At 43.3% G+C, this 26,273-nt stretch overlaps 1 protein-coding gene across 1 annotated transcript in view; it reads right to left on the bottom strand.

The window, feature by feature from the left end:
- Positions 1-26,273, bottom strand: part of LYST (lysosomal trafficking regulator) — a gene marked incomplete at both ends in the record, with an annotated part of 99,554 nt that overhangs the window by 63,503 nt on the left and 9,778 nt on the right. The window contains 14 exons of the mRNA XM_080717262.1: positions 297-446; positions 1,767-1,940; positions 3,589-3,834; positions 7,038-7,228; positions 7,767-7,927; positions 9,954-10,127; positions 11,582-11,726; positions 14,189-14,615; positions 16,109-16,218; positions 18,274-18,340; positions 19,026-19,252; positions 20,608-20,764; positions 22,388-22,552; positions 24,213-25,221. Coding sequence (XP_080573388.1) covers positions 297-446; positions 1,767-1,940; positions 3,589-3,834; positions 7,038-7,228; positions 7,767-7,927; positions 9,954-10,127; positions 11,582-11,726; positions 14,189-14,615; positions 16,109-16,218; positions 18,274-18,340; positions 19,026-19,252; positions 20,608-20,764; positions 22,388-22,552; positions 24,213-25,221 — 3,403 coding nt within the window. The remainder of the gene's footprint in view (positions 1-296; positions 447-1,766; positions 1,941-3,588; positions 3,835-7,037; positions 7,229-7,766; positions 7,928-9,953; positions 10,128-11,581; positions 11,727-14,188; positions 14,616-16,108; positions 16,219-18,273; positions 18,341-19,025; positions 19,253-20,607; positions 20,765-22,387; positions 22,553-24,212; positions 25,222-26,273) is intronic.

Raw genomic sequence — 26,273 nt, 5'->3', positions numbered from 1 at the left:
ATTACGCTAGGTCAATCAAGCTAATCCTAAAAGGACAAATACTACACGACTCCCCTCATAGGAAATGCCTGGAACTGCCAGCAGGCACGTGGTGGTTGCCAGGGCTGGGGAGAGGGAAGGGGAATTACTGCTCAGGGGATCTAGGGCTGTGCTTTCACAAGATGGAAAGAATTAGGAGGCAGATGGTGGCGATGGCCGCACGAGACTGCGCAAATATTTATGCTACTGGACTCTGAGCAGCTCTGTGGCGCGCATTCTTCTACAATAAGAAGCGGTGGGGACGTGGTTGCACGTGCCTCTGCTCTGTTCCATATCTTCCAGTCGAGCAGCAGCTCCTCCAGCAGCGTCACGTCTTGAATGATGGCGCTGGACTCCACGTCCAACTTCAGCTCTCCGTTCTCATTGGCGTAGATGACATCCTCACCGCAGCAACCTTCGAGAAGCGTCTGCAGAGTCGGCATTAACACGGACGCATTAGTGCATGCTGAGTACACGATTCAGCAGAAACACCAAGCTGTGTGTGTGTGTGTGTGTGTGTGTGTGTGTGTGTGTGTGTGCGCGTGTGCGTGTGCAGCACTGGGACAGACCCGGGCTTCTACCTCTGAGATACAGCCCCAGTCCTCTTTACTGTTTTATTTTGAAACAGGGTTTCACTAAATTCCTGAGGGTGGCCTTGAACATATGGTCCTCCTATTTCAGCCTCCCAAGTACTGGGATTACAGGTGAGCACCACTAGGCCCAGTTTAACATTAAACTTTCTTTCTTTTTTTTATGGTACTGGAGATGGAACCCAGGGACCTTCTACCTCCGAGGTATACTCCCAGACCTATTTTATATTTTTTACTTGGAAACAGGGTCTCTTAAGCCAGGGGAGGCTGGCTCGAACCTGTGCAATCCTCCTGTCTCTGCCTCCCAAGCACAAGGTTTACAAGTGTGCTCCACCATGCCTGGCTAACATTAAACTTTCAATCTGCAGTGATAACATTGAATTAAAAGGAACACTAGCAAATAATTTAACACTTCACAAAGTATCTTTGTTCTACAAAACAATTTAAATAAATAAAAAATCTTAAACTTTCAAATATTTGTGATTGTTTAGTCTACTCTTAGTAGTAAGCATTCATGCCACAGATGTATGGCTCTTGATAGTTTAAAGAGTGGGGTAGGGCCAAGGGCAGAGGAATCATCTTCTGCTTTAATACCAGTACCCTCAGAGAATTACTTTCATAGTGTTACCAAATGCTTTTAGCTAGATAAGTATTTAAACATACAGTGACTAAAAACCAACCAACCAAACAAAAACAGACAATATACAGTGATAACAGAATCCCAGTAAAATTGAGCACAGGTGTCTGTAACTTTAAGGCTGAGTAGCCCTCTGCCCGGCACAGAGGCACGTCTCTACTGCCCGGCACAGTGGCACATCTCTACTGCCTGGCACAGTGGCACGTCTCTACTGCCCGGCAGCCTGGGCTCTCTTCCACAACAGTGGGATTGAGGCGAAGACCTGGTCAATCCACAGGAGGCCTAGCCTGGAGCACACCTACAGTCCACCAGCTCCAAAACGCAAAGTCCATTTTTCCTTACTTTTCTAACATGCTTTATAGGAAAAAAATATATAGCTCTTTAATGATGAAGAGAACCAGAAGAGTGCCTGAGTTTGACTGCACACACCCTCATGAGCTTCTTCATTTCCTCAGGAATGACTGGACACAAGGCTCACCCTGGGAGACTGATGCGGGGAGGAGCGCGCTCCGCAGGCATACCTGCAGCACGCGGAAGCCGACCACGCACTGGCGCTTCACCAGCACCTGGTGGATCATGGCGAGACCGTGGCAGTTTTCCAGCTCGTGGACCCTCTCCTGGTTGTATCTGATCAGGCGGAGGATGACTCGCAGAGCCAGCGCCTGCGTGGCCTCACAGCCGCTGAGTTCCACCACCTAAGAAGCAAAAGGGGGGATGCGTATGCTCGTAATCTGTTGAGACTAATACCTTAACACCTGTGACTAGAGCATTCGGTCACATCAAACTTTCTGTATTGCTTCCCTTTAAAAAGAACTCCAAAATAAGTAATTTTTTAAAAATTCTGTGGTGCTGGGGATTGAACCCGGGGCATTTTATCTCTGAGCTACACTCTCAGTGCTATTTTATTTTATTTTTGAAAACAGGGTCTCACTAAGTTGTTGATACCTCACTAAGGTGCTGAGGCTCGCCTCGGATCTTCGAGCCTCCTTGTCTCAGCCTCCCAAGTACTGGATTACAGGTGTGTGCCATGACACCCAGCCAAAAATACTTTTTTTTCCACTTATTTATTGGCCCTTGGTTTTTCCCCCATGCACTGGGAAACTTTAGGGAAAATTTTTCACAAACCTTGTTTTAAAGAACACATCTTTTTTTGAAGTACTGGGGATAGAACCCAGAGGCATTCTACCTCCGAGTTACACCCCCAGCCCCAATTGTTTTTTTTTTTTTTTTTTTTTTGTAGTGCTGGGGATGGAACCCAGGTCCATTCTACCTCTGAGCTATATCCCCAGTCCTATTTTTTATTCTTTTATTTTTGAAACAGAGTCTCACTGAGTTGCAAAGTCCCAAATGCTGGGATTACAAGCATGGGCCACCATGCCCGACTACATTTCTTTCATATCATTACTACAGTATGCATTTTTCCAGAGACAGTTTAAAATATCAAAAATTTAGCCAGGCGTGGTGGCACACACTTGTAATGCTAGTGCTTGGGAGGCTGAGACAGGAGGATCGCACCGTTTCGAAGCCAGCAGCTACTTACTGAGGCTCTCAGCAACTTAGTAAGACCCCGTTTCCAAATGAAATATAAAATAGGTAGGGGCCGGGCGTGGTGGCACACGCTTGTAATCCCCGCACTTGGGAGGTGGAGACAGGAGGATCGTGCAGGTTCGAAGCCAGCCCTGCTGGCTTAAGAGACCCTGTTTCCAAATAAAAATATAAAAAATGGGTCTGGGAGTGTAGGCCAGAGGTAGAAGGGCTTCCAGGAACCCCAGTACCACCTAAATAAATAAATAAATAAATAATAGGTAGGGGATATAGCCCAAAGTAGAAAACCCCTGGGGTTATATCCCCAGTACCACTAAAAAACAACAAAAAAACATGCATTTAACATTTAATCGTTCCAACTGCATTTATAGATAATAGAAAGCTTCTCAAATCTTCATCAATTAGAAGAAATATTAATAATTTTGGGGAGAATATCATGTTTCATATGTGATTTTTTTAATCTTAAAGGTTTAATATATCTATCTTTTTGTGGTACTCAGGATGGAACCCAGGGGCCTTCTACCTCTGGGGTACACTTCCAGACCCATTTTCTATTTTATTTGGAAACAGGGTCTCACTAAGTTGCCGAGACCCTCACTAAGTGGCTGAGGCTGGCTTCAAACCTGCACGATCCTCCTGTCTCAGCCTCCCAAGTGCTGGGATTATAAGCGTGCACCACCACGCCCAGCTGGTTTACTATATTTGGGTGTAGCTTTTATTTTGTAATTCAAAGAAACCCTTTATGAGTAATAAGGAAGTAGCTTCTCCTTAGACAAAACTTTAATCAGTAGTTCTTACCCTAGCAAAGAGAAAAACAAATATACCAGCTCCCCCAATCTCGTGCAGAATGCCCTGAACAGTCCTGCGCTCGGCGGGCCGGAGGTGTTTCAGCTGCGGCAGCTCCAGCGCCAGGCTCTGGACGTCTTTGGAGCTGAAGGGCCTTTGGGAAAGCTGGGTTTTTGCTTGACCTTTGAGTCGAATCACTGGCTCGTAGATGGTGTACTGAGAGGGACAGTAAGCTGCATAAACGACTGACAGGCTTTCCTGGAACACAAACATCTTCCTTCAGTCACAAAACAATGTTTAAAATGTGAGTTATCAACTGGCAAGTGCATACTTCAAAGTGCCAAGGCCCCCAACTAGGCTTTATCTTTGTTTAAAACAAGATGTCTACTACACCCAACAAAGGTGAGCCTGGGGGGGCGAGACTGCTGCCCGCAGGGACATGCCCAGCATCGCCGAGCTGACGGCTAATGTCAATCACACAAAGAGCCGAGGATTCCAGCTTCCATCGGTGTAGAAGAAACATGAAATCGCACCCGTGTGCACTGTGGACAGCAGTGGGCTCACGCCACACTTGCCTGGAGCCACACGCTGTTCTAAGCACTTAGCAACACGGAACTCAGGGCCAACTAAATGAACCTTCTGCTCTGGATTTCTCGTGGGCTGGCTAGTCATTTAAAAGTAGCTCCAGTAAGAGTATTTATAAAATAAAGTTCAGAAAAACTATCCTCAAAACAAGTGGTCCTAACCTAAATCTTCCTATAAGAATAAAATTCCAGACTGTCAGGGCAGCTAAGTAAAATTAAAAAGAGCTTCCCTGCTTTTCACATACAGAGGATAGTCAATCTGCTTCTAGCTTCTTGTCAAGATTCTCTGAAGTGCTTTAAAAACTGGGGTAAATTTTTGATGCAAAATGCACCTTGGGGTGGTCTCAGGGAAACCACGTGCCTTTGGTGTCTTCACACAAACTGGTGGGAACCGTGGGCTTTGGTCATTTCTAACTCATGGCAGCGTAAGCAGTTTCATCAGATACACCACCTGGGGTATCTGTGCACACCAACAAGTCGACTACGCAGACTGTGCAGGCAATCGTGTTGGGAAGACCAAGTTCCTAGCCTGTGGGTGCATCCATCAGAAGCCTGGCACCACCCCTGGTCAGGAGCGCACGCCCTGCCCAACCCATCCTCATGGCCTCACAGCCCCCAGCCAGCAAACCAGGCTTCAAGAATTTGCTATGAAAAGGGTTTGCACACTAAACTCTTAGAATTGTCATCATAATAAGGCATATTAAATTTTATGACTTATATGACCTATATTCTTTTCAGGAAAAAAATAAAAGGATTAAGGACATCTTTGTCATAAAAAAATTGAGAGTTAAAATTGGTATTTGAATAAGAACATATGTGATTGCCTCAAGCTCACTAAAGCAGAGGTTGTTAAAGGGGTTCTCTTTTTTTTTTTTTTTTTTTTTTGTCTTTTTTGGAACTGGGGATCGAACCCAGAGCGCCACATCTGCAAAGCAGGCGCTTTGCCACTGAGCTACATCCCGGCCCCTAAAGCAGAGGCTGTTAATGCGCAGTCCCAACCTGCTGCGTCAGCACCACCCAGCGCCCATGGGCATCTTTTCGCCCACTGGGTCTGAAGTTCTGGTGCAGCAAGGCGTGGTCTAACAAGCCTCTGGGTGATTCTGCTAAACACTCCAGTGTGAGAACGGCTTCCTCAAAGCGTGTTTGATCAATGAGGCAGGGTAAGTCTTTACTGCATAACAGTGCTTTTGTTCTGTAGACATTTAGCACCCCGGCCCCCTCCCAGTAACAGTTAACAGCCAGTCTCCCCGCACACACGCCAATGCAAAGGGCTCCTAGGGAGGAGAGGGTGGTAAGCTCCTGTTGGAGCTTGAGGTCAGCCCACGGCTCTGCGCTCAGTAGCTATTTTGCCACAGATAAACATTTAACAACATTGAAGATGGACGTGTGTTTTACAAAGCATCTGTGCTGCAAATTCTCCTTTAGGTAAGTGTTACAGACTTAATATCTAATTCATAAGTAATTACTAATAATAAAATAATAAAATGACTCATTTTGATTTGAAGTATAAACCTCAGCAACACATACATTCCCAAACAGCAGCCTCTTTAAACAAATATCTCTGACCTATAATTGTACTTTTCATTAGAAACAAGGGAAAGGCTGGTTAGGCAGCTCAGTGGCAGAGTGCTTGCTCAGCATGCTCAAGGCCCTGGTTCAAATCTTAGTACTGAAAAGAAAGAAGAAATGAGAAAAGATCGTTGCCAGGCCAGAGATATGAGTTTCCAGTAGCTTTTCTTAAGACTATGAAATCTTGTGTTTTTTTAGTTGTTATTAATGAAAAATTCCTACCAGTAGCTCCTGAATGGTATAGTGGTAGGAAGAAATATTGGAATAATGTAAAAAAGCGATAGAGTCTCATATTATAATAATTAGAAATGCTTTTAAACAAATTTCCTAGTTTTTTGTTGATATTAATGAATAAGTTATTTAAAACCTGAATACATATAATTAAACCAATATTATAAATGAACATTAGTATCTATTTGTAAGTATGGAAAGGAAATATTATAAAACATTTTTCTTTTTTTGCAGGTCAGGGGCAATACAATCTCCGAGCTACACCCCCTGGCCTATTTTTTATTCTTTATTTTGAAACGGGGTCTCACTGAGTTGCAGAGGGCCTCACTAAGTAGCCGAGGCTGTCTGCGAACCGCCATCCTCTGGTCTCAGCCTCCAGAATGCTGGGATGACAAGCGTGCGCCACCACGCCCAGCTTAGCAATATCTTAAAGAGTACATCATTACGTCTTTTGCAGGGAAATGGATGGAACTGGAGAAAATTATGCTAAGTGAGATCAGTCACAAAAGGTAGGAAATTGGATGCCCTTCCTAATATGTGGAAGCTAGAAAGAAAACGAGTTGTAGGAGGAACGCCAAAGGACAGACCACAGATGAGCAAATTAGGCGACCCAGCTGAGGGGGGGGGTGTTCCCTGATGTGTGACATACATTCACAAGCAGACGGAGTCAGTCACTGAGAAGGAGGGAGGGGCGATGGGGCAATGGGGAGGGCTAAACGCACGATGCGTGCACCAGGCCTCCACCATCTCGTACCCCATTAAGCTGTGTGACTACAATGCACCAAGATAGAGCGCACAGCAGGCTAACTAGTGCTAAATTTTCACTGTGTCATAAACATCTTCCCTGAATTATTAGTGGGCATAAGATAAACTAAACTGACAGAACTCCTGCAGAAGTATGATTCCAAATTAAAACCTGTAACACATGTTTGAAATTTTTTTCCGAAACAAATGTTGCAAGAAAATCATCAAGGATCAAAATGAAAAACTAGAAATCTCATTCAGTGCTAATCACACATTTCAGTAAATATACTTAAAGTTCAGTACACAGTTAAATCTTATCAGACTAAAACTTACAATTAAGATACTAGTGTCTACATCCTTCTTGGTCATAAAAAGTTCTCTGATTTGCTCACATCTCAGAATTTCCTTATGAACATACTTGGAGCAGTCACTCACTGGCTTTCCATATCTGCAAGGCATTATGGAAGTGTAGTTGGGCCCACAAGCATACAAATAAAAGGCCTCCTGGGAGCCAACCTTAGCTCCTGGAAGAGGAAAAATAGAGTTAGTCACTTAAAATACTCAAGCAGAATTTTTCACAAAAAGCAAGAAAATGAGAGGTTTGTTGACCAGATTATTTTATTTACTTTGTCTGATAAAACTGATAATGTCTCATTTTCCAAATTAGTATAATGAAAAAATAACTTGTGCCTATTCTGATGGAATATCTTGGTGAATTTTGTTTTCAATGAAATTTGACTTGATATCTTTATTCCATCCCATATATTCAATAAAGACTGACCAGCAATGTGACAGCCTTAATGATATACTAAACTTATACTAAATTTTTCAGTACTGTAAAATATGCAGAGGAGAGAGGGAAGGAAAAAGTGTTTTCACATTAAATGTATGTGCCAATTTTAAGGCACATCTAGAGTATAACATTAAGGTTAAAGTATTTTCAAAGGGAAGCTTGGAATCTTAGAAATGCAATACTTATTAAACAGGTGAAGGAACAGAGACTGACATGTCAGTCAGGTTACTTGTTTTAAATGTGGAACTGTTTCAAAGGAGAAAGCATACCATTGAAGAGGAGCAAATTCCCCAGCTCCCATTTTCCAGCCAATTGCAGAAACTCTTCTTGGGATGATAAACAGTGGCCAATCATACAAAATGTTTTATTGCTATCAGATGACAAACTTGTTTTTCTTGGAAGTATAAAATCCAAAGTGACATCCGTCCTCCTATATTAAAAGCAAAGTTGAGTCAATGATTCCAGAGAATACTAGAACTGTTCCTAAGCAGGACTGTGTAAGGAGGGGTGCCTTGGACATTTTTTCTGGTTCAGTGCAGGATGGTTGGGCAGGGGCAGGGGAGGAGGCGGATTCTGCTCTCTTGGTCAGAGGAGCTGCTGACCCGCAGTCTACAGAGAGCATGGAGCTGATCCTGCTACAGGCCTCAGGGAGCGTGACCTGAAGTTTGCTGCAGGTTTTCTTTGCTATGTGACTTCTGCATATGTGTCGTCCTGGTTTACAGAAACCCACCAACCACCTCCCCTAACTTTCCAAGAAGTCTGCCACTTTGGTCAACAATTCCCAAAAGTTCACGAGGCCTTGGAAGACTAGTTAGAAACAGAGTATCGCTTCTCTGAGTTTTGCTCTGTCTAACCACTGAAATGCCAGTTCTTTCTGCATTTTCTGTTGTTGGTTTTACTGCTGAAGATTACAGAGCTTTGGGTTAGTCTCTTCTTTTTGCACCATGGATAAAGGTCCAGGATGCGTACAAAGGACATTATATACATGGCTTCCTCGTGGGGAGACATACAGAAGCTGGGACTTCATAATCTGCTGACACTGTTCAGTGCCAAATTCCACCATATTTTAGGAATGCCTTAAAATTGTATTAAGATAGTGAGGGTAATCTATCACGGCAAAGTCTAAATGGAGTTTGTGAGAAAGAAGATGGCTTAGAATAAGCTAACATGGTCAAGCTCCTTCTGAGAAATTCAACTTTGTTTATATTTTAAAACTTCCCTTTAATGTATAATATTTAGTCATGTATAATATTTAACATGTACATTTGACTAATTTATAGTAATATTTGTTAAGAAGGAAAGACCCGAGTATGATCACCTCCTCAGTAGAAATCAATGGCTATGGCTGAGACGCTCCTGCCACTTAGTGGTCAGAATGGGTGAGTATAAGACTTTAAGGATGAAAGAAAACCTACTGCAAGATGAAAGCAAAATAAATTCAACAAATATTAAGTATCTACTATATGCCATATTTCTACCAGATTTCTCATCAAATAACAACCAATATAAAATATCAGTAAGTCATGCATATTATTAAAATAAACTTTTGAAATTTATTCTTTGTAGAAATTAATCCATAGGAAAAGTGATAAAGATAGCACCAAATTTAAGTCAAAAGAATGTTTTTGGCAGTTTCCGTGCTGCATATGCTAGACAATCTGAAAAATGTTGAATGCCAAATGAAAAATGGCCTCACGTGTTCGATGCGGGCATACCCAATCTGAAGCGTGCTCTCTCTTGGTTACACACACTGCCACCCTGTGTCTGTGTTGGGCTAATCTGTTTTTTGCTCACCAAGCCCCTACAAGCATAGCCATCAGTTTTGTGATCTCTGGAAGGCTGAAAAAAGAAGACTGCAGGTTTGAGGACAAACTCAGTAAATAGTAAGACTCTCATTAACCTCGTGAGACCTCAAATTGAAAATAACACAGGGCTGGGGGGTAGCTCAGAAGTAGAATGCCCCTGGGTTCAATTCCCAGTACCACAAAACAAACAAACCAATAAACAAATAAGAAAGAATATTTTTGTCCTTGGCCACCTGCTCACTGCTCTAATAACTAGTAAACATTAACTTCACGGTACATTAACTTAAAAAAAAAAAGTAGGCTGGGTGTGGCGGCACACACCTGTAATCCCAGTATTTGGGAGGCTGAGAAAGGAGGGTCACAGGTTGTGGCCAGCCTCAGCAATTTAGCAAGAACCCTGTTTCCAAATTAAAAAAATAAAAATAATTAAAAAAATAATAGCTCAGAGGTAGAACCCTCCTGGACTCAATCCTCAGTACCACTAAATAAATAAATAAATAAATAAATAAATAAATAAATAAATAAATAAATAAATGAATAAATAAATAAATAACCACAACAAACAAACAAAAGAGGACTGCAGACGTGAACGGTAAAGAAAGAGTGAGTGAATCAAGCGACCCGCCTGCCCGAGAACAAAGCGCTGCCTACCTCTGCCCAGAGACCCAGATGGAGATCTTGCCCTGGGTGTTCCTCTTCCCTTGGGGCTGCTGGAGGTAGCTGACCACCAAATGCTGCCATGTGCTGGGGAGGAAGGCGTTCCCCTGCGACTCCACCTGGGCCAGCAGGAGCGCTCTCGCATCATCGTTTGAATCCACACACATACTACAGAGAGAGGAAACGCGTGGGCTGGAAGCAGGGAAACTGTGAGCCTAGTGCCTACCGCGTGTGCGGCTGCATTCTGAATGCCTAAATGAGACTAAAATCAGAACTACTTTACAATAAACTCACTTGAAGTGTCAACAGATCTTTGTTTTATACCATAAAATACTTATTTTATAGTACTTATATTTGTTATTATTCATGAACTAAAATAGATTAGGTTCACTGGATGGTGTTAATAAACTTAGACAATTATTTCTAGAAATCAGTTTGTAAAAATATTATTTTTATTTGTATAGTTATCTTTTTAATTTTTATAAATAAAAATTAATACACATTGTAATCGATACTTAAATGCTTGAATGTATTAGAGCCTACTTTAAAGGATTACTGATAAGAGATAAAGTATAAAACATCTAGAACATTTATACTATTTATATAATATATATTTATTTTCTTTTCTGTTTTCTTTTTTTAAAGTATAAAAAGCACCTAGAACACTTATGATATTTATAAAATATATATATTTTTTTCTTTCTTTTTTTTTTTTTGGTGGTACTGGGGTTCCTGGAAGCCCTTCTCCCTCCGGGCTACACTCCCAGACCTATTTTTTATATTTTTATTTGGAGACAGGGTCTCTTAATCCAGCGCAGCTGGCTTCAAACCTGCGTGATCCTCCTGTCTCCGCCTCCCAAGTGCGGGGATTACAAGCGTGCGCCACCACGCCCGGCTCATAAAAAACATATTTCTACCTAACATATTGTTTTGCTCAGTTCTGAGTTTTATAAGTAGTAGTATTGAGTATTCATACTCAATAGAAATAAAAGATATATCTCTACTTCTTAACAGAAGAAACAAAAAAGATAATAAAATATTGAACTTTATTGCAGATAATAGCTATTAAACATATAATCCAAATGAAAAATATGTGACTATTAAATATTTAACTGCAATATCTATAACTACTGAAAAACGGAGAGGACATCTCCACAGAATAGGCTCCAGCATCTGCTCTAAAATCTCATAATAGGAACCTAACACAGAAGTCGATTGCAGGCTTTTGTGCACAGTATCCTATAACCAAGGAGCGTCGGGAACTGTTAGAAGCATCTTCTTCTTTGAGTGAAATTTTTCTCTTGCTGTACTGATTGTTGTTAGCAGATCTCACATTACTGCCTCACATAAGCTTTTTGTGTGTGTGGCACTGGAGGGTGGATCCCAGGGGGCTTTTATACCTCTGGGATACACTCCCAGCCCTATTTTATATTTCATTTGGAAACAGGGTCTCACTAAGTTGCTGAGAGCCTCACTAAGTAGCTGAGGCTGGCTTCGAACCTGCGCGATCCTCCTGTCTCAGCCTCCCAAGCGCGGGGATTACAAGCGTGCGCCACCACGCCCGGCTCACATACACTACTTAAATCCCTGGTCTAGTGTGAGGGGTTGAGGAACACTGATACCGGAAGATAAAGGTGCCGCGGTGCGGGTCAGCCCACACTTGCAACATCAGCGCCTTGGAGCCCAGGGAGAGCAGATGGATGCAGCCCTCCTCCAGGAGTCTCTCGCCAGGATTGACGTCCTCTGCACCTTCTGGTCTGTCGCCTTCTACGAGAAGATGTCAGAATGGGAGTAAGGCAGTTCATAAGAATGGAGTGCGGAGTGAATTTAAAAGACGCCAAGCCTGGCAATTCATCTGCAGCACATTATTTACTAACCTGACCTGTTCCGGACAACAGTATTTCCAAATACAAAACAGTAACCGAGTGCTTCACTAGTTGTGTTTTATTTTTTATTTTTTATTTTTTTTGGTGGTACTGGGGTTCCTGGAGGCCCTCCTTCCTCCGGGCTACACTCCCAGACCTATTTTATATTTTTGAAACAGGGTCTCTTACGCCAGCGCGGCTGGCTTCGAACCTGCGCGATCCTCCTGTCTCCGCCTCCCAAGCGTGGGGATTACAAGCGTGCGCCACCACGCCCGGCTAACTAGTTGTGTCTTAAAGGGCGCTGGGCGCGCCTGCCTGCCGTGACACCAGTGTGATGCCCTACCACGACCTACGCCTGGCCGCACTGGCTGGCCCGCTGGCCCCGGCCCAGAGCACTCGCCACTGCCAGTGCTTTGTAGTGACAAAATCCACTCGAAATTACCACAGTGACATGATTTGAAATTGATTGTATTAAAACTTGTTTTTAAAAAATGGTAGTGTTTGAAAACAGCATCTGGAATCCCTGGGGAGTGACCTTTAATGTGACTGCAAAGTGATTCAGAAACTCTCCACCTGTTTCTTTAAGTCAAGAAAGGTAAATGCTTACAGGACACGGCCATCCGGTGTTCATCCTGACCCTTCCTTTCGCCACGTGACCCTGCACCACCTGAGTCTGCAGGGCCAGCTCTGTGTGGCTTTCTGTAAAGCTGGGTTAAGACCTACCCAAGTACAAAATGCATGTCCAAAGGCTCAAACTTCTAGAGAACACGGACACTACTAGTTATTACTAGACTGCATGAATATTAGTTGACATTTTCAACAGATAAAATTCTACCAACTTTTAAGAATATATCTCCTGGCATGACAACGCTCCTGAGGAAGCAGTCAGGGACGCCGGCTGTGCTAAGGACCACTGCCGACAGGAGACGTACTGAGAGCTCTACCTGCCATGACGCTAAAAAGGTCTCCATGTAAATGAAAGACTAGAACAAACATCAGTGTGCAGCTAGGAGTTTCAGAGCAGGAATAATATTACAGTTATTTCTTAGCCTAGCACACAATAATCTTACAAGGTCGATATTATTAACCCCACTTTGGAATTAAGAAGCTGAGATAAAATTACATGCTCAAAGGCACATGGTGTAGTGTCAAAATATGTGATGTCACTGTAATAGTTTATTCATTTTAATTCAAACATTTTTATATATTTTAGAAATATTTTATAAATTTTACATCTATTTTAAATGTTTTTTTTAGTATTTATGCAAAATCACCTAAGATAGTCCGTTTGTCTGTCTGTCTGTCTTTCTTTCTTTCCTTCTTTCTTTTCTTTCTTTCTTTTGTGGTACTGGGGTTCCTGGAAGCCCTTCTACCTCCGGGCTACACTCCCAAACCTATTTTATATTTTTTTATTTGGAAACAGGGTCTCTTAAGCCAGCGAGGCTGGCTTCGAACCTGCACGATCCTCCTGTCTCTGCCTTCAAAGCGCGGGGATTACAAGCGTGTGCCACCATGCCCGGCTTCTAAGATAGATTTTCTAATATACCTTTAAAATTAAAAGAAAAATATTTCCAATCTCCACTTTTCTCGGTAGCTGTGTACATGTTAAGATCCTGCGTCCAGCGGGGCTGTGCCCTGAGAATGTGAGGAAGCAAGCCGTGCGGCCTTGAGCAGAGGAGGGAGGGATGTTTACGCCCTGGAGTTAATATAAGTGCGCTGTCACGTGGCTGCCTGGTCGGAGCGCAGCCTCCCCTACAGACAAGGCTCGCAGGACGCTCATCGTAGGACTTGCACTCAGGATTAAAACCGTGTAAAGGGTCCCACCACAAGGTTCAGCGCGTCAAGCCGCATCAGCACCAAAGCCCTCGCGCACCATCTCAGCGCTGTCATTCTCAGGTGGCAAAATCCACAAAGGAAGATTCTGTAACCTCCTAAAACATGACACATTAGCTGCTGAGACTTCTTGAAGAGTTTACCTTCCTAGGCCATTCTTGGGTGTGAATGTCACACTACGTTAATGATGTAGAAAGTGGCTTCAGGCTGTGGCTGTGAGGTGACAGTCCCCCCACTGGAACCCTGACGTTTCACTGGGATTTTCCTCCCCACGCACGGGTCAGGGGAGGCAGCTAGAAGAGGCCCACTGTCCTAGGACAGAGACTGCCGTGGCCGGGTAAGATTCCTGGAAGTAGAGTTCTTTGTGTCTGTAGTTCCGAGTGGGACACAACCCTCGACCTCTCTCTCCTCCGGTCATCTTGCTAGCTCCGTGGCCCTAACAGTGATCTTACTGACTGACTTCCCACCACCAAACCCCGCTCGTGTGAGTGTGGACATCCTGAGGGCCCAGAGACGACCCAGCCGTCATACCTGTGCCGTCCAAGCCGCTGTCCTGTAAAGTCAATGACTTCTTCCTCTTCTTCATCTTCCTGCCCTTCTCCGTGGTGCTCTCGGGCTCGTGGGCAGGCTCCACCCTGAACCACAGTGACACACTGAAACCTTCTGAGAGGTGTGGCCAGCAGTTCTGCCCCGGTAGGGGCAGGTGGACAGGGGCCACGTGCCACGAGGAGAGCAGCCGATGGGGAAAGCTCTCTCTGTCGGCCTCTCTCTTCCCCCGCGAGATCCGTGCTCTTCTCAATAAGCCCAGGGCCTTACTGTTCAGGATCCCAGGGCCCTTTGGTGAGGAGACACCACTGCTTAAACTCGGGGTGTGCAGCAAAGGGAAGGTCAGATACTGGGACGGGCTCATGGTGACATCACTTTCAACAATTTTCTGGATACCCAGTAGAAGAGTTTCCTAGAGAAAAAACCAAGCAGAATGTTACAATCATGTAATCAAGTGCATGACAATCTTCAAATTCAGGTAATAAGTGTAAATACAAACACATCCATATATATCAGCATTCCTATTCAAATACTTTTTGTATAGTTACTATAAAATACGAAGCATACTCTATTCTTAAAATATGTAATCTCTGTGGTTAATTTGGTTTTTATTAAAATATGTACGCTTTTGTGGCTGTTTATATTTATTTTACTTTATTTTTTGGTGGTACTGGGGGTGGAACCCAGGGGTTTTTCTACCTCCAGGCTATACTCTCAGACCTATTTTATCCTTTATTTTGGAAACAGGGTCTCACTAAGTTGCTGAGAGCCTCACTCAGTAGCTGAGGCTGGCTTCGAACCTGTGCCATCCTCTTGTCTCAGCCTCCCAAGCCCTGGGATTACAAGCATGCGCCACCACGCCTGGCTTAATTTGTATTTAGATGGCTTTGTGGTACAAATCTATGATTTATGATTGGTTTTAAGCATTATGCATTAAATATGACAATTATTTCTGGAATAATTCTTCAAAAAAGATGTTCATTTCCATGTGCATTAGAGTTTTTCTCAGTGACTGTAAATAGGAGATGGAGCTAGAGATCTTCCAAACTCCAGATTCTGAAGCTGACTGACTTCGTAAAACTGAGTGCTCAGCCGGGCGTGGCGGGCACGCTTGTAATCCTAGTACTTGGGAGGCAGAGACAGGAGGATCATGGTTTGCTGAAGCCTCAGCAGCTTAGTGAGGCCTTCTGCAACCCAGCGAGACCCTGTTTCAAAAATAAAAAGACTAAAACACAATTTTAAGATGAGATTTTTGGCTGAACTGCAATCTTACAAGATAAGAGAGGAAATGGGCACTTAATTAAAGGGACGAACAACGGTAAGTGTAAAGTAGAAGCATTAATCAAGCCAGGCCTACTCGTGGATAAAAGCGCCCCTGAGGTTGATCATGACCAGGGGAGGTGCTCAGGAGAAGCCTGGAAGCCTCCCATGGAATCGCAGCCAGCGCGCACTGACCCACACTGGTAGCTTCTGACCCATGTTCCACAAGGCTTCCTTGCGGGCCAGGGGGCTGGAGCAGCAGTGAAGCGGGCAGCGCTCTGTGAAATCCAATCCTCTTTCACACAGAGCAGCCTCAACGTGTTCTGTTTAATTCACTTACGCTTCTCGTCATGATTTCATCATAAACCTGAGTTCTCCAGGGCTGGGGATATGGCTCCGAGACAGAGCAAGCTTGGTAAGCATGAAGTACAAAGGCCAGAGGTGGGCAGGTTAAAGGGTGATGCTGTGCTGAGTCAAAATCCAAGTGAAAAGGGTAAAATACACGCAAATAATGAAGTATCTGGGCATGTCATACATAAGTACATGAAACTGAGTGTATAACAGTTGCTACATCAAAAGAAAACACCTAGTGATTTCCAAATAACTGGTATTAGTTTTAAAAAGTAAAAATGCTAGCATATTTACTGTACAAGGTGATTTCTCCAGAAATATTCTCAGAAGAAGGGTTAGCTCTTCTGAAGATGTTCTTGTGCTCATCAGAGTTACGAGGAGATCCACCAGCACTCTCTGGCATGCTGGATGTTAAGAAGACGAGGAAATTAAAGACGGCACATTTAAATCAAGAAAATGAACCAGCTACTTCACGAAAAAGGTCAAATGCTATCATCACATCTTGGATGGAGTATAAACAATTTAGTAATAAAATTTGCTAAACAAATAGCATATTAATGAAATGCAAACCAAGGAACCAATAAGAACACTTTTCCTAAAGATGGACTACCTACCAGGAAACTCAAGGCATTCTTTTAAAAAGCATAAAGCAATAGATATTTGTTAGATAAGTGACACTCACCCCCCATACCATTAAATAGTCTGTTACCCTCTCATCTTAAACTGTGTAAGTGATAAATCTATCACTTACCACATGGAAAATTAAATGACAGAAATAACGAATGAGTATGAAAGATTATATAAATACTTAACTATCACAACTACTTAGTTTGAACATTTTCTTTATTTCACTAAGGGTTTTGGCACAAAATATAAACTGGTACAGAAATTCATAGAATTCTTTAGACTAAAATACCTTTATAATCTGAGCGACCTAAGCAAAGTGAAGTGTGCTTGGACTTTTATTTTCAATTCAAAATGAGGAAATTGTGTGTGTGTGTGTGTGTGTGTGTGTGTGTGTGTGTGTGTAATTGCTCCTGCATACTACTGAAAACTCAATGCACTAAAGTACAAAATTACAAAAGGAAAAACCCACAGTAGCAAAATGAAAAAAAAAAAAAAGAGTGAGGAGGAGGGGGGAACATGAGGCCATATCACGTCAGGTGAGACTGAAGACTGTCTCCTGAAGAGGAAAGGTAGTTTAAGGATAGGATCCTTGAAAAGGAAAAGGAAGTAACTCAGGATCTGTGAAGAAACTATGGACGTCAGCTAGTGATGTGAGTGTAGGTGCACTGATGTCAAGAGCATCTTCCACACTAACATGAGGTATTTAACGGGGGCCTGGCGGGGAGGGCACCACACGGAGCCTCCTCCACACACCAAATAGGCAGACGGGAGACGGGGACGTGCTTTCATACGGCACAACCCCAATTCGCAATCAGGAGAAAGAAGGGAAGATCAGGACATCATTACTTGGCAAACACAGTATTAACTATTTCAGTAAAGGATCGGCCATGGGTCCTCAAATACATGGATTAAAATATGAGGAGAGAAAGGATAGTTACATATTTTCAAGTTACCAGTCCAGAAGATACTAATAATTATAGAGGGGAACAGTGACTTTATAGTGGAGAAACTTGCTGGACACCCTTTTAAACAAGTGATTAAAATTAACATCAGTTACAATAAGATACCAACATCTTGAAGCCCTTGATCTGCTCCCCTCACAAGAACCTGACGCTGCTTCTACGTATCTCTGCCAAAAGTGTCTAACTAAAATTTAATCAGAAGGAAGCAGCTCATGAACCCAAATTAATACTTCATGTCTGTTGGTTTTAATCTCCAACTAAAATTTATTTTTTATTTTTGGTGGTACTGGGGGTGGAACCCAGAGGCTTTCTACCTCCAAGCTATACTCCCAGACCTATTTTATATTTTTTATTTGGAAACAGGGTCTCACTAAGTTGCTGAGAGCCTCACTAAGTAGCTGAGGCTGGCTTCGAACCTGTGCGATCCTCCTGTCTCAGCCTCCCAAGTGCGGGGATTACAAGCGTGTGCCACCACGCCCAGCTTCCAACTAAAATTTAGGTTCCTTGTGGTTAGAAATCATATTATACATTAATTATTTGTTTCTCAAATGTCTGAGAAAGTAGTAAGTAGAGAGTGGAAAATATCAGATAGTTTATATCAGACAATATCAGATCGGCCAGCTTACTGTCCCGCATACTACTAAACAACTCACTCAGTCCTTTGGGATCTGGGTTTTCCTCTCTATCTAATAAGGACGCTGCTACTAGGTCTACTTTATGGAGTACATCAAAGGGACAAGTGAGGTGGTGCATGTGACGATACTCCTGAAATCTCGGGACACTGTGCCAATGGAGGCCATGATTATCAGCCTTTCATACAATAACAATAATATCAAAGCTAATTGTTTAAAACTAACAGGTTCAACTCACCTTGAAAATCAGAATCGGCTTGTGTTAAAATATTCAAGAATCCTCCTAAAAGGTTTTTTACAGTTCCCTGAAAATAAAAAATTAAACATAAAAATTAAGTATTTTGCTTCATAGAAGCATAAAGAAACTGCAAGGCCATAAAATATTATTTGATAGGGATCTACCATGTGTGTGTTAAAATGACTAAAAATATTATGCGTATATATTTCATCTTCATACTGTCTTAAATACTCTTTTAAAATCATTAGGATACTTTACAATTAAATGCATTTTTAAAATGGTATCCATTCTCAGGCATATACAAGGTTTCATTACTGTTAATGACAATATTAACTACTTTTTTTTGTACTAAGGATGGAACCCAGGGGCATTCTACCTCCGAGATACACCCCCAGCCCTATTTTTTTTAATTCTTTATTTTGAAACAGGGTCTCACTGAGTTGCAAAGGGTCTCACTAAGTATCTGAGGCTGTCCACAAACCTGGATCCTCCTGTCTCAGCCTCCCAAATACTAGGATTACAAGTGTGTGCCACCATGCCCAGCTTGGCAATATTAACTTTTTATGCTACTTTAGAGAAATATGGAATTAGAAGATTTTAGAATGTCACTTGAAGGTCAAAACACAGTTGGGTATTATAGAAGATGTGCAATCATCTCAGCTAATTTTCAAACAAGTTGAGTTATAAATAAGGAGTTGGACAATTGGGGCATGAGGGTGATACACACTGATCAAATTCAAGGCATCTTCTACCTGTTGCATGAGCAGGAAAATGTTCTTCTCTTTCTGCCTGATAATTTTCAAAAAACTCTCAAATACATGAGCAAGCACATCAAGTTTAGCTTTGCTGGTAGAAAGCAAATTTAGTTCCAGCATACAAATCTCAGGATATATGATTTCTCCTTGAGTGAGGTTCTCCAGCAAGTCATTTGGACTGACTGATACACTGAGGCCTTCCACTTCACGCCTGAAGTCAACCCCTGTAAGGGAGAAAGAAAAAAATGATCTTTCACACCCTGAACACTGAATAAACATCCCAAGTCTTATTCTTCATTTAGACGGCCTCATAGCAAAAATACTATTTTATAAAACGATGCTCACGAAACCTTTTCCTACAAGATTACTTTTGATTAAAGTATGTACCCTGAATAATCAAGTCTTATGGTTGTTTTGAAGTCAATGTGTCCCCTTAAAAGTAATTTTAATCTGCAATAAAATTACGCTTACCAACATTTTTTGGTTGTGTGAAGCAGATATAACACATCCCTTCAACACACCTGGAAAAATACTATTGAGAGTTTTTTGACTCCCAAATACCTATGTCACAGGGTAATTGAGCATTGCTCATGTTGCCGTGGAAACAGTAGGCATGGCTCCTGGATGGAGAAGTCCTAAACTTTGTCTTGTGTGTACATGAGAAACAGGTGATGTCATCCTGAATGTGACATTTGTAAGGCTGGGAAGATCTAAGTCTCTGCAAGAGACTCTCGTGTTCTTCTAAAACTGTTCAGGGTGAAGAAATTTATAAATTTCTACCTAGACCTGAATCCTTTAAGTTGAGATTTAGCTAGCAGACACAAAAAAGGAGGACACCGCGTTACAATACCATACCTCTATGCTGATAGAGACCACCATAAAACAGATGTTTTCACAAACCATGACCATGAGTTCATTACAGCCTTTGACTAAAAAAATCAGCAGGTATTCCCATTCACTCCACATCAAAGAGAAAACTATGGGTCAGATAATTAAACTCGGTGAAGACTGGCAGGACTGAGAACACATAAAGCCAGCATGAAAAAGATGGAGCCTTTCAAGGAATCGGCTCTAGTGACTCCTCTTTCCCGTTCTGCCCAGTTTAAGCCCAGAGTCAAGGGCCATATGCACTGCAGGTCCATCTAAGGACGAGCCGGGCTGTGGAAACCAAGATGACTCTGCTGCAGCACCCTTGGGTGTACAGAACCATGCCTGCCTTCCTTTTATTATTTTTCTTTGTAACAAACTGCCAGTGTTGGACAGCTTTTTAATTTAGAACTCAGCGTAAACATCACCTCTTTAGAAAGGCCTCCCCTGGTCACCCAACCACTGTTTACCAGCTGGTTCATATCCCTCTGCTGTTTACTTCTGATCGCCGCAGTGTGTCTCTCCCACTGAACGTAGGTGAGAGCAGAGACTGTCACCCATGCTCTTACACACTCAGTGCATTCACTGTTTTAAAGCACACGTGGGAGCTGGTGAGGCACTACAAATCCTAAAGCAGTACCACTAGGAACCATCGGTCAGTTAACAATCTGACTGGCAGATCCAGCCGCAAGGGCAGCCCTGGTGTTTTTACCATCATCCTGGGTTTCGCCATCCTCGGAATTACTTTCACTGTCTGCTTCATAACCTTCTTCTTCAACCAAAAGTTTAAAAGTACAACCCTGAGAATCATCAGCTTCTTCTGAAAACTCTCCAGGCTGGGATGACAATTCTTCCTCAGACTGATGACTCTGTAAGATTAGTATAATTCAAAGGCAACAGATGTAATCCTTTTGTGTGTGTGTGTGTGTGTGTGTGTGTGTGTGTGTGTGTGTGTGTGTGAATGTATGTGTGTTACTGGAGATTGAACCCAGGGGCACTCTACCTCTGCGCTACACCCCCAGCCTAATTTTTTATCCTTTATTTTAAAGCAGGGTCTCACTGAGTTGCAGAGGGCTCACAAGTTGCCGAGGCTGGCTGCGAACCTGTAATCCTCCTGTCTTGGCCTCCCAAGCACTGGGATGACAGCAAGTGCCACCACGACTGGCTAGTATTCATTTTTAATAACAGAATGTTTGTTACTCAAAGCTTATTTTAAAGACAGTGTCAATATTTTCTTTAGGAAAAAAATCTTAATAATCAGTAATCATCATAAATTATGAAAATCACTCATAAAACTTTTCAAAACCTCTCAGACATTAAGAGGGTTTCTAGCAGATAAAACCATAGGTCATATCTCAATTTTACTGAAAAAAATAACTGTACTTAAAAAATTTTATTCTGGTTATATAGTAGAGGATAACTGAAAACCATATAAGGTGTAATTATTCTTCACACTATTTGATGCTAATAAATATGTATTGGTTTTACACATATGTTAATAGAAAAATTTGAAAGAATTTTATAAATAAAATATTTCATAAATTAGAAACAGAAGATAAGACAATATTTTAAAGGGAGTAAAGATTTCAGAATGTCTACATAGAGCATCTTAGAAGTTAAGAGGCCCAGAGGTAACTTCCTGTGTAATAGCTATGGTGAGACATTTTCCTTTTCTCATAAAAATGCTACTGATACCTTCACTTTAGAATATACTTCACTTATAAAGGGTCAGAGTATTTTATTGCAACAGCAATAAAATGCAACACAAAATAGATATTTTAACACTTTACATTAACCAATTGATTCAGTAATAAGGTGAAGGTATTAATAGTTATTTCAAAACAGTTTTAAAGTTATAGAAAATAATAATACAATATTATGGCAAGAAATTACAAACATGATACATAGATATATAATGATATACATGTAACTTCTCTTTTAATTATTTGGTCTAGCAAGCCATATTGTCTTTTAACTCATTTATACACACACAACGCCCACATATTGTTAGATGAAGGTTAATGATAATTAATCAAAAGTAAAGTCAACAAGAAAGTGGGGAGAAATTAACTAAATATGCACCACGAAGTTTCAGGAAAAAATTTAAATAGCTACTTTAAAAAATATTAACAATAACTAAAAACCAGATTGCTATTTTCTATGTAAGTACTAGTCATTTTCACATTGACTGACTTCAAGTGAGTCAAGAATTCTGAAAATACTAGCTGCATAATACAGGACCAGGTTGGATTGATGACTCAGCATCCCTAAATTATCATTTAATAAACCCAGTTTATCAAATCAGGTCATACATTTCTGTCTTACCAGGAGTAATTCACGGCAATTTCCAGATCAGATTTTAGAAAGCCTATCTTTCTTTCTGCTCTCCTGCGTTTTCACAGTGTGCTGACCGATGGTGGAGATGGGCCCTGCGCTCGTTCGCGGCACCTGGCCCCCCCCCACGCTGCCCTGCGCGTCCTCTGGAGTCATACCTTCTCAGTCGTCAGAGCATCGCTGGGCTCCAGATCTGCGGAGTGGCTGCCCAGGGCAACGCGGAGCAGGGCGTCAAACAAGGGCTTTGCTGACTCTGTCTCTGTCACCTTTGACTTGGAAAGATGGTCCCTCATTTCAAACAGTATATTTTCCACAGATAAGTTCTAAGGTAATAAAAAAGAGACTAAGGATATTAAGAACATGCTTTAGAAAAACAGTGACAGGATAAATGATAACCACTTGACAAATAAGAAGCTGGCCCATTCACTGCACGGGTATGGAGGCTCACTGGCTACACAGACTTTGAGCTCTACGCCGGGTGTGGGAGCGCATGCCTGTGATCAACCCCAGTGCTTGGGAGGCTGAGAGAGGAAGATTATAGATTCAAGGACAGCCCCTGCAACTTAGCGAGGTCCTGTTTCAAAACAAAAAATAAAATAGTAACTGGGCTGTAACTCAGAGGTGGAATGTCCCTGGGTTCAATCCCTAGTACCATACGTGCAAAAAAAAAAATTTCTTTCTTTGAGCTCTTATCCAAATATCCGATTAAAATTAATAATGCTATTTATCAAAGACATTGATCATGTTTTAAAACTTCAATTACCATAAGTTGTATCACAAAACATTAATCCTTCAAACTTCAGTTTCAATTAACCATCTGTAGCATTTACAAATTCGATTCTTAGAATTCTCCTGATTCTTAAGGAACTTAGATTCCTTAGGAATCTTAACCTTTTCTCACTGCCTCTGCCCGCAGGATGCTCCTGCTGTTTGTGTCCACCTCTACAACAGGGGACAAACGATGGAAAGTAACTTAAGTAACGCCAGTCCACCGTGAGAACAGGTAGGTAGAGACACGATCTGTTCACAGCTATTCTAGAGCCATAAACAAAGTGTCCTGAAGACAGGACAGCAAGGAGGGAAGGTGCCCGGGAGGCCTGTCAAAGGGTCCCGAGTTGTAGGAGACGGACGGGAAGCACAAGGAGGAATCCACAGGCTCGGAGCAGAGGAAGAGGGAGGCAGCTCGGCAGGGCCGATGCAGCACAGAGAGGGGCAGGGAGGCTGGGGAAGCAGAGCGGGGCCCAGGAGCTCGCGCGCCCGGCTCGGGTGCAGACTTGCCCTGCGGGCAACGTGAGCACTGAGCTGCTTCAGACAGGATGCATGGAGGCTGAGCCTGTCGAGGCGCGCTGCAGGCTGGAAGAGCAGCAGCAGGGCTTGAGCTTGCTTTTTTAGCGAGAGGCGCTCTCTGAAGACATGTGAGGAGGTGAGGGAGGCACGGGCCACAGATCCAGACGGAGGTGGCTGCAGGAGAAGCCTTGCTCGAGTCATCCCACAGGATGCTCTGGAGCCCCCTGCAGCAGAGGCTGTCCTCACCCCGGAGCCACCTCCAGCAGCCCTGGCTGTGAGCGGCCTTCCCCTGGGTAGGCCACCCCACCAGCCAGGGCCCAGCCTCAGAGATGGAGCAGCGGCTGCAGCTCGTCAGCTGGGCTTAAACTCTCAGCTCAACAGAAACAGACACGCACAGACAAGGTGTGATGGCAAGTGCACGAGAGCTATAAAAAGGCAGGGCTGTGGGCGAGGCAACCAAGGCACCACGGCAGGTGTGAACTCTGAACACAGAACTCCTCATCTGGCACTCGGCACGCAGACCGCTTAGCCGGGCGTGAGGGCGAGAGGGTGGGAGCTGGGCGGGGTCTCAGGTCCTCCAGGGTACCTAGACATAGATGCTCCTCTAAACGTAAGAGCTGGGGGAAAACAAAACGACCAAGCACTAAGCTACGACGTTTACCTTCACTCCGAGCTGGACTGAGGACAAAGCATTACCTGCTGAGGCAGCTCCAGCTCCATCTTTTGCTGGCCAGTTCTGGCGCTATGAAGGCAGATGGCCAGAAGGGCTTCCAGAAGCCGGATGCTCTGCAGGGAGGTCTCCCTACTGGTCAGTGCCCTTGCCTCCGCAGCTGAGACCTGCTCCACCTCTGTGGAGGACACGCGCTGAGTCGCCCATCGCCCTGACCTGCCGGCACTCTCTGTTAGGCTCCCCAGCTCTGGAGGTGTGCGGTCACCGCCTGCGGTCACGGAGGACGACTCGCCCTCCGTCGCTGCTGGGTGCTGCGGAGTCCCGATTAAGCCTCGGCTTTCAGTGACATGCACATCTCCCTGCCGTCGTCCTTGATCCTCCTCCTGACTTCCCAACAGTTTTGGTATTATCATAAATATTAATTTATGGCACACTCGGAAGCCACCAAGCCTATGGAACTGCTTCTGGAAGACTGAGCTCAGCATGTAGATCCAGCGACACGTGGACCACACGTCTGCGGCCTGGCGCATTCGCTCGGGAGAAGGTAGAACGAGGCTCTCGAGGGACAGGCGCGGCAGCGTGTGGCGTAGGGGCTCGCTGGCCGTGCTGTCATAGCCGGAAGTGTCTTCTGACTCGTTGGCCGACTCCCTGTCCGACTCGGCTTCTCTACTTACACACAGAAATGCCACGCACAGGAAGAGGTTTATGGTGTTGATATGCACATCTGGGTGAACAGTCTTCCGTTTCTTTGGATACACTTCTTTGAGACTGGCGTAGAATTTGCTGAGGCTCTGGGGAGCATCTGAATCAGCTCGCTGGCTGTGCGAAGGAGTCCCTGCATCCAAGGACGCGGCCTCTTCCTGCGCGGGGCACAGCCCGTCAGCACCTGGAACCGAAGCATCCTTCTGCTGCTCCCCTAGGCTGGCTATCAGGGTCTCAAAGGCCTTTAGAGAATGACTCCGAATACCATCTAAGTAATTTAATTCAATGATTTGATTTATACCATTACAACTTAAAAACAAATCTCTTATTACCCTGTGAGAGAAAGGAAAAAACATAAAGGAATTACATATAGAAACATCATTTATAAAAAGTCACATAAGCTACTTAAATATGTTACTGCTTCATGTGGTAGATACTAAATACTACCTGATTTGATTTATTAATTATCTGGTAAAAGTTCTGAGATATTGGCCACAACCTCATACTACTTTATAATTATTCTCATGTCTTTTTTCAAATTTCTGGCTCTGACAATATTTTATTTTATTTATTTATATTCGTGGTACTGGGATGGATAAAACCCAGGGGCATTCTACCTTCGAGCTACACCCCCAGCCCTATTTTTTATTCTTTATTTTGAAACAGGGTCTCACTGAGTTGCAGAGGACCTCACTAAGCAGCTGGGGCTGTCCACGAACCACGATCCTCCGGTCTCAGCCTCCCAAGTGCCGGGATTACAATACATGTGTGCCACCACGCCCGCCTCTGACAATATTTTAAAAGAAAGGATTATGAAGCAACTCAGAATATAATATTTTTCTCCAAGTGGAAAATTGTATGTAAATTCTAAACGCCATAACCACCCCGCACCTGAGGGCACCCTGAGAGCAGGGAGTATTTGCTCACCTACCTAAGGGCTCACTCGGGACCTGAAGTGTGTTCTACATCTGCACCTCACAAAGAAGGAACCAGACTGCAGAGCTGGAATCCTCTTGAGAGAGCTCTCTCGGCCTCAGCGTCACACGCGTTTCCCAGCAGTGATCAGAGTCAACAGTAAACTAGAGAAGTAAACTAAACAGTAACTAAAGGAGGTTGCAGGAGGCTGGGGGTGCAGCTCCGTGGTAGAGCAGTTGCCTAGCCTGTGCGAGGCCCTGCCTTCCATCCCAGCACCACCACTACCGAGAGAAATAGATGGAGAAAGCAAGTTTTTGGCTGTCTCAAGTGAGACCCAAGTGTCTAGATCACTGGTTCCATCCTAGTAGCAACTACTATAAATCAGCTCATGATTCTCAGTCCTTATTATTCAAAGAACCAGACTGTCCACAAATATGTCAAGGAGTTCACACAATTTTCAGTCAAAGTCA

The sequence above is a fragment of the Muscardinus avellanarius genome (assembly GCF_963383645.1).
Source record: "Muscardinus avellanarius genome assembly, chromosome: 20".
Taxonomy (NCBI): domain Eukaryota; kingdom Metazoa; phylum Chordata; class Mammalia; order Rodentia; family Gliridae; genus Muscardinus; species Muscardinus avellanarius.
This window is presented reverse-complemented; position numbering and strand designations above follow the sequence as displayed.